A 19,922-nucleotide genomic window follows, 5' to 3' on the forward strand; every position below is an offset into this window, starting at 1 on the left:
TTGCTCTAGATGTGATGTCACGTCTGTTGCTCTAGGTGTGATGTCACGTTTCTGCTCTAGGTGTGATGTCACGTCTGTTGCTCTAGGTGTGATGTCACGTCTGTTGCTCTAGGTGTGATGTCACGTCTGTTGCTCTAGGTGTGATGTCACGTCTGTTGCTCTAGATGTGATGTCACGTCTGTTGCTCTAGGTGTGATGTCACGTCTGTTGCTCTAGGTGTGATGTCACGTCTGTTGCTCTAGATGTGATGTCACGTCTGTTGCTCTAGGTGTGATGTCACGTTTCTGCTCTAGGTGTGATGTCACGTTTCTGCTCTAGGTGTGATGTCACGTCTGTTGCTCTAGGTGTGATGTCACGTCTGTTGCTCTAGGTGTGATGTCACATTTGTTGCTCTAGGTGTGATGTCACGTCTGTTGCTCTAGGTGTGATGTCACATTTGTTGCTCTAGGTGTGATGTCACGTCTGTTGCTCTAGATGTGATGTCACGTCTGTTGCTCTAGGTGTGATGTCACGTTTCTGCTCTAGGTGTGATGTCACGTCTGTTGCTCTAGGTGTGATGTCACGTCTGTTGCTCTAGGTGTGATGTCACGTCTGTTGCTCTAGGTGTGATATCACGTTTCTGCTCTAGGTGCGATATCACGTCTGTTGCTCTAGGTGTGATGTCACGTCTGTTGCTCTAAGTGTGATATCACGTCTGTTGCTCTCGGTGTGATATCACGTCTGTTGCTCTGGCTGCGATGTCACGTTTCTGCTCTGTGTTTGATGCCATGTCCGCTGTTCGTCCTATTACAGATAGGTGCAGACAGACTGAGACCCAGCAGATCATGCGGCATCCATGGCATAGCCTCTTTCTGGCAGTTAGCGGTTTCCATGGTAACACATTAAGGCCCATGTCACTGGTAGGATTACAATGGCACAAGCTATGGCGTAGAGATCCGGGCAGTAGTGAGCTGTTTCCATGGCAACTTGAGCCATTCTCTGCTCTGTCAAGCTTGATTGGCTGTGATATGTAACCATGGCAATTTGTTATAGTTCAGGCTCCGGCCTACAGGGACTTGCCCGAGCCTTTGTTAGAGTGAGCGCAAGCTGTCAATGTGCCAACCTCAGTCTACATGATACTGGCACTTTGACATTCATAGCACGCTGGGTGCATCATGTGCTGCTCCTGCATTCGGGGCAACGACCGAGGCAGCCATGTACATCCATGTAATATCACATTATGTATCACTGCAGTGATCCTGGAGCTGATCACTACACTAACTGCAGCAGAACACATGTTACATCCCCGTCCTCCCACCACACACTGACCTGGATAAAAGTCCTTGGATTTGGAGAGTTTGATGGTCGCCCCCGTCTCCCGTTGTAGTTGTACAATTGTCTGACCGCCTTTCCCGATAATAGAACCAGCGGCATAGCTGGGAATTAACACCTTCAGGAAGAGTTCACCCTCTTCTGCTAGAAGAGATACAAATTAATACAAGTTCTATCATCCAATACAGCATGTGAGGCAGCGGGAACGTCAGAAAATACAAAAATGTAATATGATATATTGAGCCATAATGACATAAAACAATGGGACACTTTTGTGTAGATGTCACTGTATAATATATGGTGCTTCTGCTCCATCAATCACATGTATGTGACCAGCTGCCCCTAACCCTGAGCGATATTCACCACGATCACACTTACATGACCCAGTTCTTCCATGTATCAGCAGCATAGAAAGGGCTGAGGGGGGGGGGACTTAGGAGCTGGTTCATAGAGGTGTCATTGTTCAGCATTTATCACATGTACGTCATTGTAATGCTAATAGTCCAAAAACATTATCAACAAAATGACCTGAACACACAGACTCACTTAATGCACCTTGTTGTCTTTAGCGCTCAGTAACATACAATCCTGTGGGCAGACTCCAGCTTCTACCTGTGTAAGCCCATTAACAATGAGAACATATGGAATATTATGGGGTAACTATTTACTGTTGTGATAAGTATTGCTGCATTAAACAGGAGAACTCTAGTGCCCTAGTCCATCAGTGCCGGCTTCTGGTATCATGACGCATGTACCATGTATCATCACTTACATGTGACTGGTATCATGACGCATGTACCATGTATCATCACTTACATGTGACTGGTATCATGACGCATGTACCATGTATTGTCACTTACATGTGACTGGTATCATGACGCATGTACCATGTATCGTCACTTACATGTGACTGGTATCATGACGCATGTACCATGTATCGTCACTTACATGTGACTGGTATCATGACGCATGTTCCATGTATCATCACTTACATGTGACTGGTATCATGACGCATGTACCATGTATCATCACTTACATGTGACTGGTATCATGACGCATGTACCATGTATCATAACTTACATGTGACTGGTATCATGACGCATGTACCATGTATCGTCACTTACATGTGACTGGTATCATGACGCATGTACCATGTATCGTCACTTACATGTGACTGGTATCATGACGCATGTACCATGTATCGTCACTTACATGTGACTGGTATCATGACGCATGTACCATGTATCGTCACTTACATGTGACTGGTATCATGACGCATGTACCATGTATCGTCACTTACATGTGACTGGTATCATGACGCATGTACCATGTATCGTCACTTACATGTGACTGGTATCATGACGCATGTACCATGTATCGTCACTTACATGTGACTGGTATCATGACGCATGTACCATGTATCGTCACTTACATGTGACTGGTATCATGACGCATGTACCATGTATCGTCACTTACATGTGACTGGTATCATGACGCATGTACCATGTATCGTCACTTACATGTGACTGGTATCATGACGCATGTACCATGTATCGTCACTTACATGTGACTGGTATCATGACGCATGTACCATGTATCGTCACTTACATGTGACTGGTATCATGACGCATGTACCATGTATCGTCACTTACATGTGACTGGTATCATGACGCATGTACCATGTATCGTCACTTACATGTGACTGGTATCATGACGCATGTACCATGTATCGTCACTTACATGTGACTGGTATCATGACGCATGTACCATGTATCGTCACTTACATGTGACTGGTATCATGACGCATGTACCATGTATCGTCACTTACATGTGACTGGTATCATGACGCATGTACCATGTATCGTCACTTACATGTGACTGGTATCATGACGCATGTACCATGTATCGTCACTTACATGTGACTGGTATCATGACGCATGTACCATGTATCGTCACTTACATGTGACTGGTATCATGACGCATGTACCATGTATCGTCACTTACATGTGACTGGTATCATGACGCATGTACCATGTATCGTCACTTACATGTGACTGGTATCATGACGCATGTACCATGTATCGTCACTTACATGTGACTGGTATCATGACGCATGTACCATGTATCGTCACTTACATGTGACTGGTATCATGACGCATGTACCATGTATCGTCACTTACATGTGACTGGTATCATGACGCATGTACCATGTATCGTCACTTACATGTGACTGGTATCATGACGCATGTACCATGTATCGTCACTTACATGTGACTGGTATCATGACGCATGTACCATGTATCGTCACTTACATGTGACTGGTATCATGACGCATGTACCATGTATCGTCACTTACATGTGACTGGTATCATGACGCATGTACCATGTATCGTCACTTACATGTGACTGGTATCATGACGCATGTACCATGTATCGTCACTTACATGTGACTGGTATCATGACGCATGTACCATGTATTGTCACTTACATGCCACTGGTATTAGACCCTTACTGTACTCAGTCTACACTACGTGCTGCTCCCACTACAACATGTACGGGGGACTCACAGATTTGTAGGAGTTACCTCCTGCATCTGCCCACTTCTCTTGTCTAATGATAGGACTCACAGCCAATCGCATCATCCGAGCCCCACTACTGGCTGTATACCCCAGTGTCAGGGGCGTGGCCTAATGAGAACACCCCCCCCCCCCACTCCGCAACAGGAGTCCCCTCCTATAGGTCGGCAGATATACAGTGTTTCATGTTGTTACTTCTTATCACTGTAATGAGAAGAGGTATTTGGCCTCAGGATACGCAGTTTGGTCTCAGCAGTAAGTCATTGAAGGTAACTGTTTACCTTCAGTGTATTCAACCCTGGTGTATGTACCTCGGCAGAAGGAAAATATATAATTATTATAATCAGTATCTTTACTAATTCTCACTATGCGTTTGCTATGGTGAATAATTATGGGCAATTGAGGAATTAAAGAGTATTTATCCCTCTGGGGTCTTTGGGCCATTTGCGTGTTTTATTAAAGGACAAGCGAAGCTCAGTAGACGGTTCCATATGACGCTGGTATAGGTACCATCTGGCTCTTGTATGCAGACAGATAGATCACACAATGCATATCAGCAATATAAAGTCCCATCAGAATGCATGGAAAACAAATATTAACAGCATTAACAATTCTTAATACTAAAATCATTAATAAAAATAAATGTTAAAAGTATTTTGTTTTTTGTTTGTTTCTTTTACTGATGCTGCTAGAACGTCATCACTATCAGTCGGCACATACACCTGCCCTGTACGTCTACAGGAGAGATGCCCAGAGCGTGAATCGGACCAATGCGTCTGTGTTCGACCTTGGAGCGCTCTTATTGTACATCGTCTATGTGCATCCGCCACCTCCCCACCCCCGTTCCACTATTTAGACACAAGTGTCATTTACATTTGGACCTGAATTACACACAGTTGTGCTCACTAGCGTTATCTCAGTGTCTGAGGATGCGCAGAGCAGTTTGACGCAAGATACGGCACTAACAGGACTAACGTCTGAGATGAGTCGGGTCCTTTATGGTGTACGACTACTAGATGCTTTAATGTTACCTTTGTTTTTGCTATTATTAAATGCACATAAAGATGTTACAGAAAGAAACACTTTAGCGGATTCTGCAGCTAAGTTATCCTCACCTCGGGCTACACGTGTGACTTCATTTAGTCTCATATAACTACTCTTAAATATACAGACAACATCGCCCCATGGCACGCAGAATAAGTCCGTCGGCATTGTCACCAGCGAAGGCTCCACTATGCCAATCTACCACCACAATGCTTGTTCTGGTCCTCCCATATCATCATTCTTCATATAAAATATTTTTAATGCAGCACTGTTTAAATAATAATAATTTAATTATTAAAATAAATAAAATAAAGTCGACTGATGTGCGTAAAAAGCATTTTCTAATATATACACATATATATATTCGTCTGTTTTTTTACATTCTATTTATTTAGACTAATGGATGTGAAAGCCCTATCTAGCCCGGCCGGCTCACACATGGGCCTAGCCTGCCATGTGTCATCACGCCCGCCCGACATCCGTTGTGGAGCGCGACGGAGGAGGAGACCATGGAGGGAGCCGGATCACCAGCTGACCGTAAGGTAAGTATTGTCTTTTTTTTTTTCCAGGTTTTTTTTTTTTTTTTTGCTGCCTCCGACGGGCCCACCTGGGCTGCAGGGCCCATATATATTATATATATATATATATTTTTATATATATATGTGTATATAGGGGCCCCGGTGCACTGCTGTGCCCGGGGGCCCAAGAAGTTGTTAAGAGGGCCCTGCAGGTCTGCAGTAATCCTGGAGCTCGGCCCATAGTGCAATAATACTGCAAAACCTGCGCAATTTGTCAGGTCCACAATCTGGAAAAGACAGAGAACTGGGAACCTTCTGTAAATAAACAGTTTGGTTTTATTTATTTTACTTATGAATAACTATTGGTAATTGTTTGTATTTAGGATGGACGGAAGAAGCTAATACTAAAACTGTGTGTGAGACGTTTATGAAAGATGGGATATTCTACTTACTATAAGCAGTGACAGAGACGCACGGTCTACTGGTCAGATCCCATCTTAGCTCCACAGTTATCTGTATTTAACTGAAGAACTGATTCTGACAGTAATAAAAGGTGTCAAGGCCGATAATTTGCAAGTCAGAGTTGCATTATCTAAGGAATCACTGTGTTACTCCATTTTTCCTGGAGACTGGTCCACATAAAGGACATCAGAGGAAGCGATCCTTGGAGCCTCGGTGGAAAGGCCCCTATCAAGTCTACTCACCGCTTCATAACTGCAGACCATCATTCACCACATGATGGCCCCATTCACCACATGATGGCCCCATTCACCACATGATGGCCACATTCACCAATGTGATGGCCACATTCACCACATGATGGCCACATTCACCACATGATGGCCCCATTCACCACATGATGGCCACATTCACCACATGATGGCCCCATTCACCACATGATGGCCCCATTCACCACATGATGGCCACATTCACCACATGATGGCCACATTCACCAATGTGATGGCCACATTCACCACATGATGGCCACATTCACCACAATGATGGCCACATTCACCACATGATGGCCCCATTCACCACATGATGGCCACATTCACCACATGATGGCCACATTCACCAATGTGATGGCCACATTCACCACATGATGGCCACATTCACCACAATGATGGCCACATTCACCTCATGATGGCCACATTCACAACTGTGATGGCCACATTCACCACAATGATGGCCACATTCACCACATGATGGCCACATTCACCAATGTGATGGCCACATTCACCACATGATGGCCCCATTCACCACATGATGGCCACATTCACCACATGATGGCCCCATTCACCACATGATGGCCACATTCACCAATATGATGGCCACATTCACCACATGATGGCCACATTCACCACAATGATGGCCACATTCACCACATGATGGCCCCATTCACCACATGATGGCCACATTCACCACATGATGGCCACATTCACAACTGTGATGGCCACATTCACCACAATGATGGCCACATTCACCACATGATGGCCACATTTACCACAATGATGGCCACATTCACCACAATGATGGCAACATTCACCATTTCCACCTTTCCACCAAATTGGCAGAAATTAAACCATGACTGAAGAGAATTTGCCATGTCACTGATATTTGATATAGATTTCTGTGCCCGGACAGAGCTTCAAGGGAAATAAATTGAAAGAAAACAGTAACTGTTACATGACTATACAGAATGGTATCTATAAAATAATACATGGACAAAGGAGGCTCTTTCTGTTCTCTACCGAGTTATTGCCATTTAGAAATTCAATCTATGGCCAAAATTTAATTTGTATCAATACAAACATGTCTGCAATGACAACCATAGGCTTTAAACAAAAATAGGCTTTAAATATTGTTCTGGCAACAAGAGTCGATAGAAAATCAGTCTTATTGTTGCATTGTAATAAATAGACCCCTAAGCATTGATTATAAGAGAAACAGACCCAAATCTAATGGGCGCATCATTATTATTATTGTCATAGACTTGTAAGGTGCCACAGTGCTCTGCAGCGCCGTAAGGTAGAGATACATAAAACGGGGACATACAAAGTAGACAAAATAAACGCAGACATGAATACAAAGGGTATAGAGGACCCTGCTTATTACAGAGCTTACGTTCTAAGTGGAAGAGGTCACAGCTGGAACAAGAGGAGCGAGTGTGGCTCAGAGTGGAGATTGGGACAACTGTGAGGATGATTAGTGTGAATAGTATCATCAGAGATAAGGTAAGCTTTATAAAAGAGACGGGTTTTTAGAGCATGTCTAAAGATTTGAAGGCTGTGGGAAAGTCTGACTGAACATGGTAGGGAATTCCATAAGTGAGGAGCAGCACGGGAGAAGTCTTGTAGGCGGGAGTGAGAGGTGGCTACCAGAGATGAGACACGGCGCAGGTCAGAGGTAGATCTAAGAGGGCTGGAGGCAAAGTATTTTGATAGGAAATTTGAGATGTTTGCAGGGGTAGTGTTGTTGAGGGCTTTGTAGGTCAGGGTGAGTAATTTGAATTGGATTCTGGAGGACACTGGGAGCTAATATAGGGATTTGCAAAGTGGTGCAACAGATGTGGAGCAGTGAGACAGGAAGATCAGTCTTACAGCAGCATTTAGGATGGATTGAAGTGTGGATATAAGGGTTTTAGGAAGTCCAGATAGCAGGAAGTTGCAGTAGTTAAGACGGGAGATGATGAGAGAATAGATGCATGTTGAGTAAGAAAATGGCGTATTCTGGCAACGTAGAGGTGGTACTGGAGGCCAAATTAGTGAATAAGTCCTCCAAGAGAAGAGGTGTACAATGAAAAAAGTAAAGGGCCAAGAACAGAGCCTTGTGGGACCCCAACAGATAGTGAGAGTGGAGGAGAGGATGTGCCAGAGGTAGAAACACTAAAGGAGCGGTAAAATAGGTAGGAAGTGAACCAGGAAGAACTGTGTCATGAAGGTCAATGAAGTGAAGGGTGTGTAGGAGAAGAGGGTGATCAACAGTGTCAAAAGCAGCAGAGAGGTCCAGGAGAATAAGTATGGAGAAATGATCCTTAGACTTTGCAGTAAGTAGATCATTGATCACTTTTGTGAGAGCAGTTTCAGTGGAATATTGGGGAGGAAAACCTGATTGCAGAGAGTCGAGAATGGAGTGAATGGAGAAAAAGTGATACAGGCGTTGGTACACTAATCGCTCAAGTAGTTTGGAGGTAAAGGGGAAGAGAGAAATAGGGTGGTAGTTGGAGAGAGAGGCTGGGTCAAGAGATGGTTTCTTTAGAATTGGTGAGATGAGCACATGTTTAAAGGAGGATGATAATGTGCTAGTGGATGGAGACAGGCTGAAGTGAGGAGTTAGAGGTGGGCATGCAGTTGGGAGAGGGAGCGGAGAAGTTAGGAGGGATAAAGTCAAGGGGACAGGGTGTAGGGTGAGATAATGAGATGAAGAGACCCTGACTTCGGTTACTGGAGAGAATGAATTAAGGTTGGATTGGAGAGTGTAGGTAAAGGTGGGTAGAGTAGGTGGAGTGTTTGGAATTTGGCATGAGGAAATATTTTGTCGAATGATGTAAATTTTTCTTTGAAGTAGGTAGCAAAATCATGGGCAATGTGGAAGGAGGAGGAGGTGCAGGTGGGCAGACAAGTGAGTTGAAGGTGGCAAAGAGGTGACGTGGGTTAGATGACTGGATGGATATTAGAGATTTGAAGAATGTTTGTTTGGCAATTGAAAGGCAGTGCTGTAAGATGAAAGAATTTATTTATAATGGAGGGAATCGGGATAGAACGAGATTTTCTCCAGTGGTGCTCTGTAGTGCGGGGGCACTTTTGCAGGTAGCGAGTCTGTTTGTAGAGCCACAGCTGGGGTTTGGGATTGTCGGAGACTATATGTGGTAGTTGGAGCTGCATTGTCTAGGGCTGAAGTGAGTATTTTGTTATAGAAAGAGTCAGCCTGATTAGGACAGGACAATGCAGACATAGAAGAAAATAGTTGTTTTAGTGAAGATGAGATGTGGATTGTATTAAGAGTACTTAAGTGTCGCTGTGTACGTGTGGATTGGGCTGGATTGGGAGTGCTAAATTGGTGAAACTAGAGATGGAGCAGTAGTGGGAGAAGACAAGGTCATGGGAGTGCCCACCAGAGTGGGTGGGAGTTCTGGTCCATTGGGAGAGAACAAAGAGGGAAGTAAGTGAAAGAAGTTTCGGTGGTAGAAGAGACAGTGGGATTATCAATGGGGATGTTGAAATCACCTAGTATGAGTGTAGTCAGGTCAAAGGATAGGAAATACTGAGCCAGGCCGCAAAGTTGTCAAGAAATTGGGAAACTGGCAATGAATTACAGCAACATGAAGGTGGAGACGATAAAATAGACGGATAGTGTAGACATCAAAGGAAGGGAATGAGAGGGAGGGTTCAGAGGGTATGACTTGGAAGGTGCAGCTTGGAGAGAGTAAAATATCTACTCTACCACCTTGTCTGTTTCCAGGTCTGGAGGTATGGCTGATGGAGAGTCCCCCATAGGAGAGAGCTGCAGGGGATGTAGTGTCAGAGGAGGTGAGCCATGTTTCTGTAAGGAGTTGCAAGGAGTTGGAGGGATTTAGAAATGGATGGATGTAAGTTTGTTACAAACAGATCTGGCGTTCCACAGTGCACAGGAGAAGAGAGGAGAGGGTAGTGAGATATGTAGATATGGTTGGCGGGATTTGAAGAACGGGATGGATGGAAAGGTTTGGGGTGGAGCGAGGAGCGTGAGCAGATAATGGGGATTGTACGGTGCCCAGGGTTAAGCGAGATATCACCAGCAGCCATGAGAAGGAGCAGGGTGAGGAAGAGGACATGCGAGGAGGATTTGTGGGTGTGAGGTTTATTTCTCTTTATGTAGAATGGTGAGTGTGGTGGGTGCCGGAGACATAATAGTTCATGTGTACAGACTAGTGAGCAGGGAAGTAGTGAAGGGGAAATCATAATTGGGGAAGGAGGATGATGAAGAAAGAAGAGTCTGGACAGAAGTGTGGTGACAGTAAATAGGAGAGAGCGTAAATTAAGTAGGTGCATATTAGTTAGGGTAGGTAATGAGAGAGTGGAAAGGAACGACTGATCCAAATAGTGCAGGGAGATAGAAGAGATGAAGGATCCGTTACTGACCCCAGGCTGGGGATAATGGAGAAAGCAGTTTCTGCAGCTCTGACACAACGAAGTTCAGGGTAACAGCGATCACAACTGAGCTCAGTGGGCAGCTGAACAGATGTTGAAGCAGCAATGACAGTTGACCTCTGTGGGTCGCACAGCTGGACAGAGATGGTAGCTCAGTAAATCCTAAAACAGACTAGTTTTTCGGTGGCAAGTCGATCCTCAGAGCTGCTGTGACGTTTGCTAACAGTATTCAGAAATATTCAGTGCTTTATTTTTGTGAGAATAAGGAAAAGTTGGAGCTTGGACAAAGAGCTGAGCCAGTGTACAGCTTAATCCAAACGCCATCTACACGCCTCACGTCCTTATATCTCCTAACATCTAAAGGTACAAACTGGGATCAAGCAAATATGCAGCTCCTACGTCCCATCCCAAAGCACCAAGTCCACCCAATCATGTCAGGCCAGGGTAATGACCACTTTCCAGTAAGCTCCACCGCATTCAGGGTCAACGAATCATCACCGTCCTCCCTAAAGTCAGAACAGTTGTTACTATGGGGATATGTATTTTAATGTCTTCTTACTTCATGAATAGTTAAGTATTTCTGTCGCTACAAAGTAGAAAGAGCTCAGAACCTGGTTGGACAAATGAATACAGGTATACTGTACATACATAGGCAGAGGGCTTGTTGGCTGGATTACGTTACACAAACTGCATCGAAAATTTTGGGTCTTATGTAGAGTTAAACACATCTAACATCCACAACACAGACGTAAACTGGTTCCCAAAAAAGATGCATTTTATATAACGTGAAGACACATCCTACCATATGTGCCAGATTCACAGCAGATGTAACAGAAGCATTGAGATAGGGCAAGAACATTTTAATATTAAATGTTAAAGTTACATTCCCCAATTTGTTGACAATATAATACTGTAATGAAGTATCATATACATAAGAGAATAGTGTCTGGACAGTGATATTAATAAATGTGAAAATCACATGTATCATGTGAAATTCCGACAGACACAAATACAAACTAAAAATATAAATTAAATTAAACGTAAACATCCCCTTTAAAAATTAAACGTAAAGCTTCTTTCCTACCAAATGTAAATATCAATTTAGAAATGTCAACTGATAGATGTGACTTCATATTATATACTAATATATATAATATACTAATGCTTTATATACTGAATGGGAGGGATCCAGACACAATCAGTCAATTTTGCAGCAGGGGTGAAGCATCCGGCAGCGATACGACTCCTGACAGGTGCATACGGGTCTGTTTCTATGTCTACAGAGGTCGTATTTAGGACACAAAGGAATATACAATGAAACACAGGTGTCTGTAAGAGCTGCAGCTTCAACTTCAAATTCTCAGTATAGTTTAAATAACTGTAAATGTGCATTCATTTGACAGCCAGAAGAAGCACAATTATAAATAATTTAATGTAAACGATGAGTGGAAATATCTTTATATTTGCTCTTAACAGCTAGCACAATTCAGCAATAACAGTCGTAGGAGCTAATTATCAACTTAAATCTTTTTTGTGCACAACTCTGAACTAAACTCCGAGAATTTTTTTTCTCTAAATTCTGCTTGCAAATTGCATTTTTCTGAGATTTGCTCCAAATCAATTAGCTCCTCCCATGTCCTATCAGCCATCGACCCCCTGCATTAGGCAGCACAACACAGCAGCTGACAGCTTTGGATGGTGCTTAATGTTACAAGTTTGAAATTCAAGTTGTTGTGTCCACGTATAAAGCAAGTACAGCTTTGTTTGGAAAAGATATAACTGACTATGTACTTGCCATCTAGGTTCTACACATTCAATTCCCCAAATCATCACCATCATCAGCATCACCCTCAACACTGTCATCATCCTCATCATCATAACCCTCATCATCTTCATCACCCTCATCATCATCATCCTCCTCATCATCATCACCCTCATCACTGTCTTCACCCTCATCATCATCATCCTCCTCATCATCATAACCCTCATCATCTTCATCACCCTCATCATCACCATCATCACCCTCATTATCATCCTCATCATCATCACCCTCAACACTGTCATCATCATCATCACCCTCAACACTGTCATCATCCTCATCATCATAACCCTCATCATCTTCATCACCCTCATCATCATCATCCTCCTCATCATCATCACCCTCATCACTGTCTTCACCCTCATCATCACCCTCATTATCATCATCATCACCCTCATTATCATCCTCATCATCATCATCACCTTCATCATCAACATCACCCTCATCACTGTCTTCACCCTCATCATCATCATCACCCTCATCACTGTCTTCACCCTCATCATCATCACCATTTATTTATATAGCACCACTGATTCCGCAGCGCTGTACAGAGAACTCATTCACATCAGTCCCTGCCCCATTGGAGCTTACAGTCTAAATTCCCTATCATATACACACAGACAGAGAGGGAGAGATTAGGGTCAACTTTTGATAGCAGCCAATTAACCTACTATTATGTTTTTGGAATGTGGGAGGAAACCCACGCAAACACGGGGAGAACATACAAACTCCTCACAGATAAGGCCATGGTAAGGGAATTGAACTCATGACCCCAGTGCTGTGAGGCAGAAAAGCTAACCACACCGCCACCGTGCTGCCCATCATCATCATCATCATCACACTCATCATCACCCTCATCACTGCCTTCACCTTCCTCATCACCCTCATTATCACTCTCAGCATCATCATCATCACCCTCATCACTGCCTTCACCTTCCTCATCACCCTCATTATCACCCTCAGCATCATCATCATCACCCTCATCACTGCCTTCACCTTCCTCATCACCCTCATTATCACCCTCATCATCATCATCACCCTCATTGTCACCCTCATCATCATCATCATCATGACCCTCATCATCTTAACCCTCATGACCATCTTTACCCTCATCACCACCATTACCAACCTCATCTTCATCATCATAACCTTTATCACCATTGTGTCTGACACTGTGGTTGGATCACATAGAAATAACTTATTGTAGATATTTATTTTAATTAGAGGTGCAGTGCACCTCTGTATATCATTGCAAATGTACTTATTTTTTTATATTGTGCTGTATTTCTGTTTAGGAAATGTATTGATTTCTTATGTGTTATACCAGGTTAGAGGAAATCTGTTTTGCTGAAGGCAGGAAATGCTAAGTAAGTCTTTTCATATCAAGTGACAAACACATGCTTAAGCCTAAATGCCCAACAGGAGGTTGTTACCTATCATCCTGTCTTGTTAAAAAGATAGAGAACTGCATAAATAATGCAGCCAGCAATTCATTTAGGAAATTGATGTACATTTTGTTAAAGCTTAAAATTGCATTAACTTCAAATCTAGAGAAAATATCACATCCTGATAGGAAATATTTAATGTAAAACCTCATATGTTTTGTTGCCAATTAGGATCAGAGGGGCTGGGCTACCCCCTGTCAACATGTGCCAGAATCTGTATAAAAAGAGCACTGTTTTTCCCATGTAATGTATCATTCAATCTGTAACTTCTGGAGAATCGCGAGTATCTCAAACTAGCGTGTAAAAATCCTTGTCAGGGCTTTGGACCAATAAACCATCACTGCTTGAAGATTCTGCCTGCGACTATTACCTGCTGTATCTTGTGACCAACAGATAAGAGCTTACACTCTAATCCGTTCCCCGGCTGTCCTGTGTTGAACCCAGCGTCTGTGTCAACTCTCTGCCAGCTGCCCAGCAGTCCTGATCCATAGTAAGAGGTCAGGAGGTACCAGCCAGCCCACAGCAAAGAGGTGCTGCAGCAGCTATACCAGGTACCCAAGAAGTAAATGGTTCTAGGTGCCGTGAAGGAGCCTAGTGGTATATAGAAGACGTGTTCATCTGTTACCCATTGTAAAAATGTTTATTGTTGATATTGCAGTGATGTTCATAAATTGAAGCCAGGTGGGTTATAGGTAAGGATTGAGTGGGGTATGTGCCTCCATAAATATACAATGCTAACCACTGTGCCACCCTATATATAATGCTAACCATTGTGCCACCCTATTTATATAATGATAATAACTGCGCCATTATATATATATATATATATATACTGCTAACCACTGTGCCACCCCACATATCTAATGTTAGCCACTGCGTCACCATACATATGTAATGCTAACCACTGTGCCACCCTATGTATACATAATGCTAACCACTGTGCCACCTTACATATCTAATTCCTTTCCTATACATCATACACCATATTACCACCTCCTCCATACGTCATCTATGTTTCTTCTAAACAAATGGAGAAGGAACTTTTATTTACCAAATACCTTCCACCGTGTCCTGACTCTGGGATGAGGCAATTCTGCCTCCCCTCCTCTTCCCATCTCTCTGGGGGGGACTGCAACATGGTTGTGTAGTGTTATAACAAGAGCCCAACACTCTCAGTCTTCCCTCTTTATTAATACACAATACTTGTAAATCTAGCATTATAGTGACAATGGCATTATACAGAGGGTGGTCTGTAGAGGAGTTAGACATAAGAGAAGCTCACAGCGCCCCCTTCCTGTCAGCATGATACCCTACAGATCCCCCCAACCCACCTGGGATATCGGTGTCCATCCTGTACTATTTATACACACCAACATATTCAGATGCTCTGTACAAAACCTGTTTATTACAGCACATCAGTCTCTGTCCCAGTGACGCTGACCATCTATTATCCCTGCCACAAATAAACACTGACACCTACTGCATTACAATTAGTCAGAAGCTAATCAGCCCAACGAACGTCCTAGTACTGTGGAACATGGTGATTGTCCCCTTGTTCTGCGACCCTCCAATGATAACCACTGAGCTCCCCATTGTGTCTTCATCAATCCCAGCTCCTCTCACACTCAGTCAGTAACATTTACACCCGTATCAGCTCTCAAAAAACAAATCTTCGGTTTCGTCAAATGATCACACAACAATATGTGGCTCATTAGGTTACAAATCTACAGGATTTTATAAATTACAAATATTTCAATAATCCAAATCTCCCAATTGTCTTGTATTGGATCTCAACCCCTGTCCCTCATAATCAATCCTTTGTTTGGTCTGATGTCTGGATCTGGATGGAAAAAGGGACATATCTGATTGCTTGGCTCTTAAATGTATATTATAAGTCATTATGTCAGTTCATATGTGATTAGTGCCTTGTGTGTATAGTGTACATTGCTGCGTTTTGTGATAATTTTATCAGGTCTATGGATGCAAGAATAATTGCGCATTTGATAAGTCCAAAATGTTGGTGGTTTTGTTTTGTTTTGTTGTTTTTAAGTTATGTACAAATCGGTGGTTACCTAAAACCGCCGATTCTCGGCTATTTTATTAAACACAGAGCTCATCAGGTTTTGCTTTAATTAAATTTGCTGTTTTAAGGAATTGATGATTGATACATTTACCCCTTACTGTCTCTGAAAACACCAGATATTAGTAAAAGTTCTGCCCAATCTCTCGGGGCGCAGATAGTAAGGCCTTAGGCCTCTTGACGAGGGCGCTCCAGGGGCCAGGAAAGTGGGCTCTTTGTTCATTTAAACTGTGATTTGGGTACAATTGGGATATTTGTGGCCTTCAACAAGTAAATTATCCGTCCTGGGTTTATAGTCGCTTATATAAACTGAACACAATACTCCTAAGCATAATGTATTTAGAACCCCAAAAAATTCAAATCAACCAAATAATTCTGATTCACCAATGTTAAGAACATTTTTTTTATTCTGCCGTATTCAAATTATCTGCTCATAGTATATTTGGATCCTATTAATTGCCTCAGATAACTCTTTGTGGTACAAAGAGTTATCTGAGAAGCAAAAACCAGAATAAATGTCCTCGCTGACACCAGAAAATGTTAAAATATTAATGTGGTTCTAAAGGAATCTGTCTATATGCCATAGGTCAGGAGTCGGAAAATAGATTTAAATTCTAATGTGGAATTAAAAAGGTAAGGCCCCAAACACCAGAGGGTGTATATTCAGCTACTGTATGCTGGTGTCATCCTGGCAGCTGTGAAAGGGTTAATAATAGATAAATGCCAGGATCAGGCCAAACAATGCAGTAATTAAAATAGTATAATATTCATCTGAGGCGCAAAGTATCAGACACAAATGTATCCACATCTATGGATAATGTATATGACACAGATAGAATGTGGATCATGTTCTACACTAAGACAAGATGCTCTGATGCGTTGTGGTACCAGGATATCATCATTGTTTTATCAGCAGAAGCCATTTACCACTAACATGTATCATATAGATCTCATCTCCTATATCAATATCTTAGCAAACCTAAATTAAGAAGAATTCATTACCGTACGGAGATCAATCAATGTCATTAGGTCAAACGCCCAACTGTCCTGCAATATCCAGACTTGTGAGACACTTACGTGATATATAGAATTGTGCTACATTGTAAATCCTTCTTTAAACTGACGGTATCACATCTCCATCATCAGACCCCTATTATATTATAAAGCCCTAAACTAACCTGCGGTGTTGGACCTCTTGGTGCTGGAGGCCTCTGTCGGGGTCTCCAATGGTCTCTTTCTTGAGTCTGAAGCTTCTGTCTCCATCTGTGGAGTCTGCTGCTGTTGCTGCTGCGGAGGAGGTGGGTAAGGGGCATTCTGGTGGAGAGATCCCCCAGCCATTATATCCCTAAAGGCAGGGACTGTCACACTGAGGAAGAGAGAGAAAGGTCTGGAGAAAGCAGAAGGAGGTGTGTGTGTGTGTGTGTGTGGGGGGGGGGGGGGGTGAGGGTGGTCTTAGAATCCCATTAATGAAGCAAATCTTACAGATTGTAACGCTATAATGGCAGATCCCTCCTTGTTGTCCTCACAGCTTTTCTTATAGCTGTTTTCTCATTTAATACATCCCTCCCCCCACCGCTGAGAACAAAAAAATTCAGGGATAGCAAAATACAAAAGGAGGAAGGAAATGGATGTGGAAGGGTTTGTAGTAGGAAAGAAGAGAGGATGAGGGGGGCTGGGAAGAGGGGTGGATGAGAATGTGGGAATTCTTTTTGGGGGGTCTGTTTGATCACCTCTAAATTAAGACTAAGGCAAACAATTCTATGGCTTGTAAGCAGGCTGCAAATTTTCATCTCTTTACAAAGGAGAGAGGGCTGTGGGGGGGGGGGAGGTGGGAACAGGATGACGTCATGAGGCTTGAATTGGCCGGGAGAAGCCCCCTCTCTACACACCCGTCGCCTGTGATAGGCTGAGAAGGTTCTGTCTTTATTCTAAGGATGAGGATAAAGCAGCAAGTGCAGAAATACAGAGAGAATTACATATTAGGAGATGGATCTGGTGCATGGCTTCAGCACATAGGGCTGTGATCAGGGGATCACAGGGGATCAGCACATAGGGCTGTGATCAGGGGATCACAGGGGATCAGCACATAAGGCTGTGATCAGGGGATCACAGGGGATCGCAGGAAAACAAGACATATTGTCAGAAAAAAAATGAATGCTGGAATATGTGTTATCCTGATATGTCTCAGCAGTTTGTGTTATAACATAAATATCTATCATTAGATGTAATAAATCTCTTATAACCGTCAGAAATGTTGGGGGTATGAGGACAAGGAGCAGGATTTGCAGGATAGTCCTTGTGTCACACCGCAGAAAAGCTGGCGGAGGCTCACAGAGTGTGACAGTGGCACTATGTGCCTCGCACCTCACAGGCAGGCAGGATAGTCCTTGTGTCACACCGCAGAAAAGCTGGCGGAGGCTCACAGAGTGTGACAGTGGCACTATGTGCCTCGCACCTCACAGGCAGGCAGGATAGTCCTTGTGTCACACCGCACAACTGCTGGTGGAGGCTCACAGAGTGTGACAGTGGCACTGTGTGCCTCGCACCTCACAGGCAGGCAGGATAGTCCTTGTGTCACACCGCAGAAAAGCTGGCGGAGGCTCACAGAGTGTGACAGTGGCACTGTGTGCCTCGCACCTCACAGGCAGGCAGGATAGTCCTTGTGTCACACCGCACAACTGCTGGTGGAGGCTCACAGAGTGTGACAGTGGCACTGTGTGCCTCGCACCTCACAGGCAGGCAGGATAGTCCTTGTGTCACACCGCACAACTGCTGGTGGAGGCTCACAGAGTGTGACAGTGGCACTGTGTGCCTCGCACCTCACAGGCAGGCAGGATAGTCCTTGTGTCACACCGCAGAAAAGCTGGCGGAGGCTCACAGAGTGTGACAGTGGCACTGTGTGCCTCGCACCTCACAGGCAGGCAGGATTACATTGAATACAACACATGAGTCTGGGCCAAGGAGAACAGAACTTTATGGGACGTCTGTACCTCACATCTCTGCACTAAGAAGTCATTTATCATTGGAATTACTAGTAGATTTATTTATTTATTTTACACCTGTTATATAGGACTGGGATGCAGAGCTGCTGCGGACATATGGTGGGGTCCTAGGGGGATATCTGCCGCTCTTTATATTCTGCAGGGGTCCCAATATCATGTAAAAATACAGTGTCAGTAAAGTAAATTATACATAGAAATAACTATCTATACAATATAACAAAGGTGTGTACGTGTGTTATGTATTTATATACATATTCGATACACCGTAACAAAAATGTGTACGTGTGTTATGTATTTATATACATATACGATACAATATAACAATGGTGTTTACATGTGTTATGTATTTATATACATACGCTGTACATGGTAACAAGGGTGTGTACGTGTGCTACGTAGTTATATACATACACTATACACCATAACAAGGGTGTGTACGTGTGCTACGTAGTTATATACATACACTATACACCATAACAAGGGTGTGTACATGTGTTACATATTTATATACATACATTGTACACTCTAACAAGGGTGTGTACGTGTGTTACATATTTATATACATACACTACACCGTAACAAGGGTGTGTACGTGTGTTACGTAGTTATATACATACACTACACCATAACAAGGGTGTGTACATGTGTTACATATTTATATACATACATTGTACACTCTAACAAGGGTGTGTACGTGTGTTACGTAGTTATATACATACACTACACCGTAACAAGGGTGTGTACGTGTGTTACGTAGTTATATACATACACTGTACACCGTAACAAGGGTGTGTACGTGTGTTACGTAGTTATATACATACACTACACCGTAACAAGGGTGTGTACGTGTGTTACGTAGTTATATACATACACTGTACACCGTAACAAGGGTGTGTACGTGTGTTACGTAGTTATATACATACACTACACCGTAACAAGGGTGTGTACGTGTGTTACGTAGTTATATACATACACTGTACACCCTAACAAGGGTGTGT

The 19,922-nt window shown here is 43.2% G+C and overlaps 1 protein-coding gene across 2 annotated transcripts in view; it reads right to left on the bottom strand.

Moving 5' to 3' along the window:
• The window catches only part of LOC142101751 (RNA-binding protein Nova-2-like), a 31,677-nt gene extending 13,957 nt beyond the window's left edge, over positions 1-17,720 (bottom strand). Inside the window, exons 1-2 of one of the 2 annotated variants that reach the window (XM_075186144.1) lie at positions 17,101-17,720; positions 1,309-1,455 (exon numbers count right to left, since the gene is read on the bottom strand). In XM_075186144.1, coding sequence (XP_075042245.1) covers positions 1,309-1,455; positions 17,101-17,260 — 307 coding nt within the window. In that variant the 5' untranslated portion in view covers positions 17,261-17,720. The remainder of the gene's footprint in view (positions 1-1,308; positions 1,456-17,100) is intronic. The other variant, XM_075186145.1, reaches the window with a different exon arrangement.
• Between the last annotated feature and the right edge of the window lie 2,202 nt (positions 17,721-19,922).

Source organism: Mixophyes fleayi, chromosome 9 (genome assembly GCF_038048845.1).
Source record: "Mixophyes fleayi isolate aMixFle1 chromosome 9, aMixFle1.hap1, whole genome shotgun sequence".
Lineage (NCBI taxonomy): Eukaryota > Metazoa > Chordata > Amphibia > Anura > Limnodynastidae > Mixophyes > Mixophyes fleayi.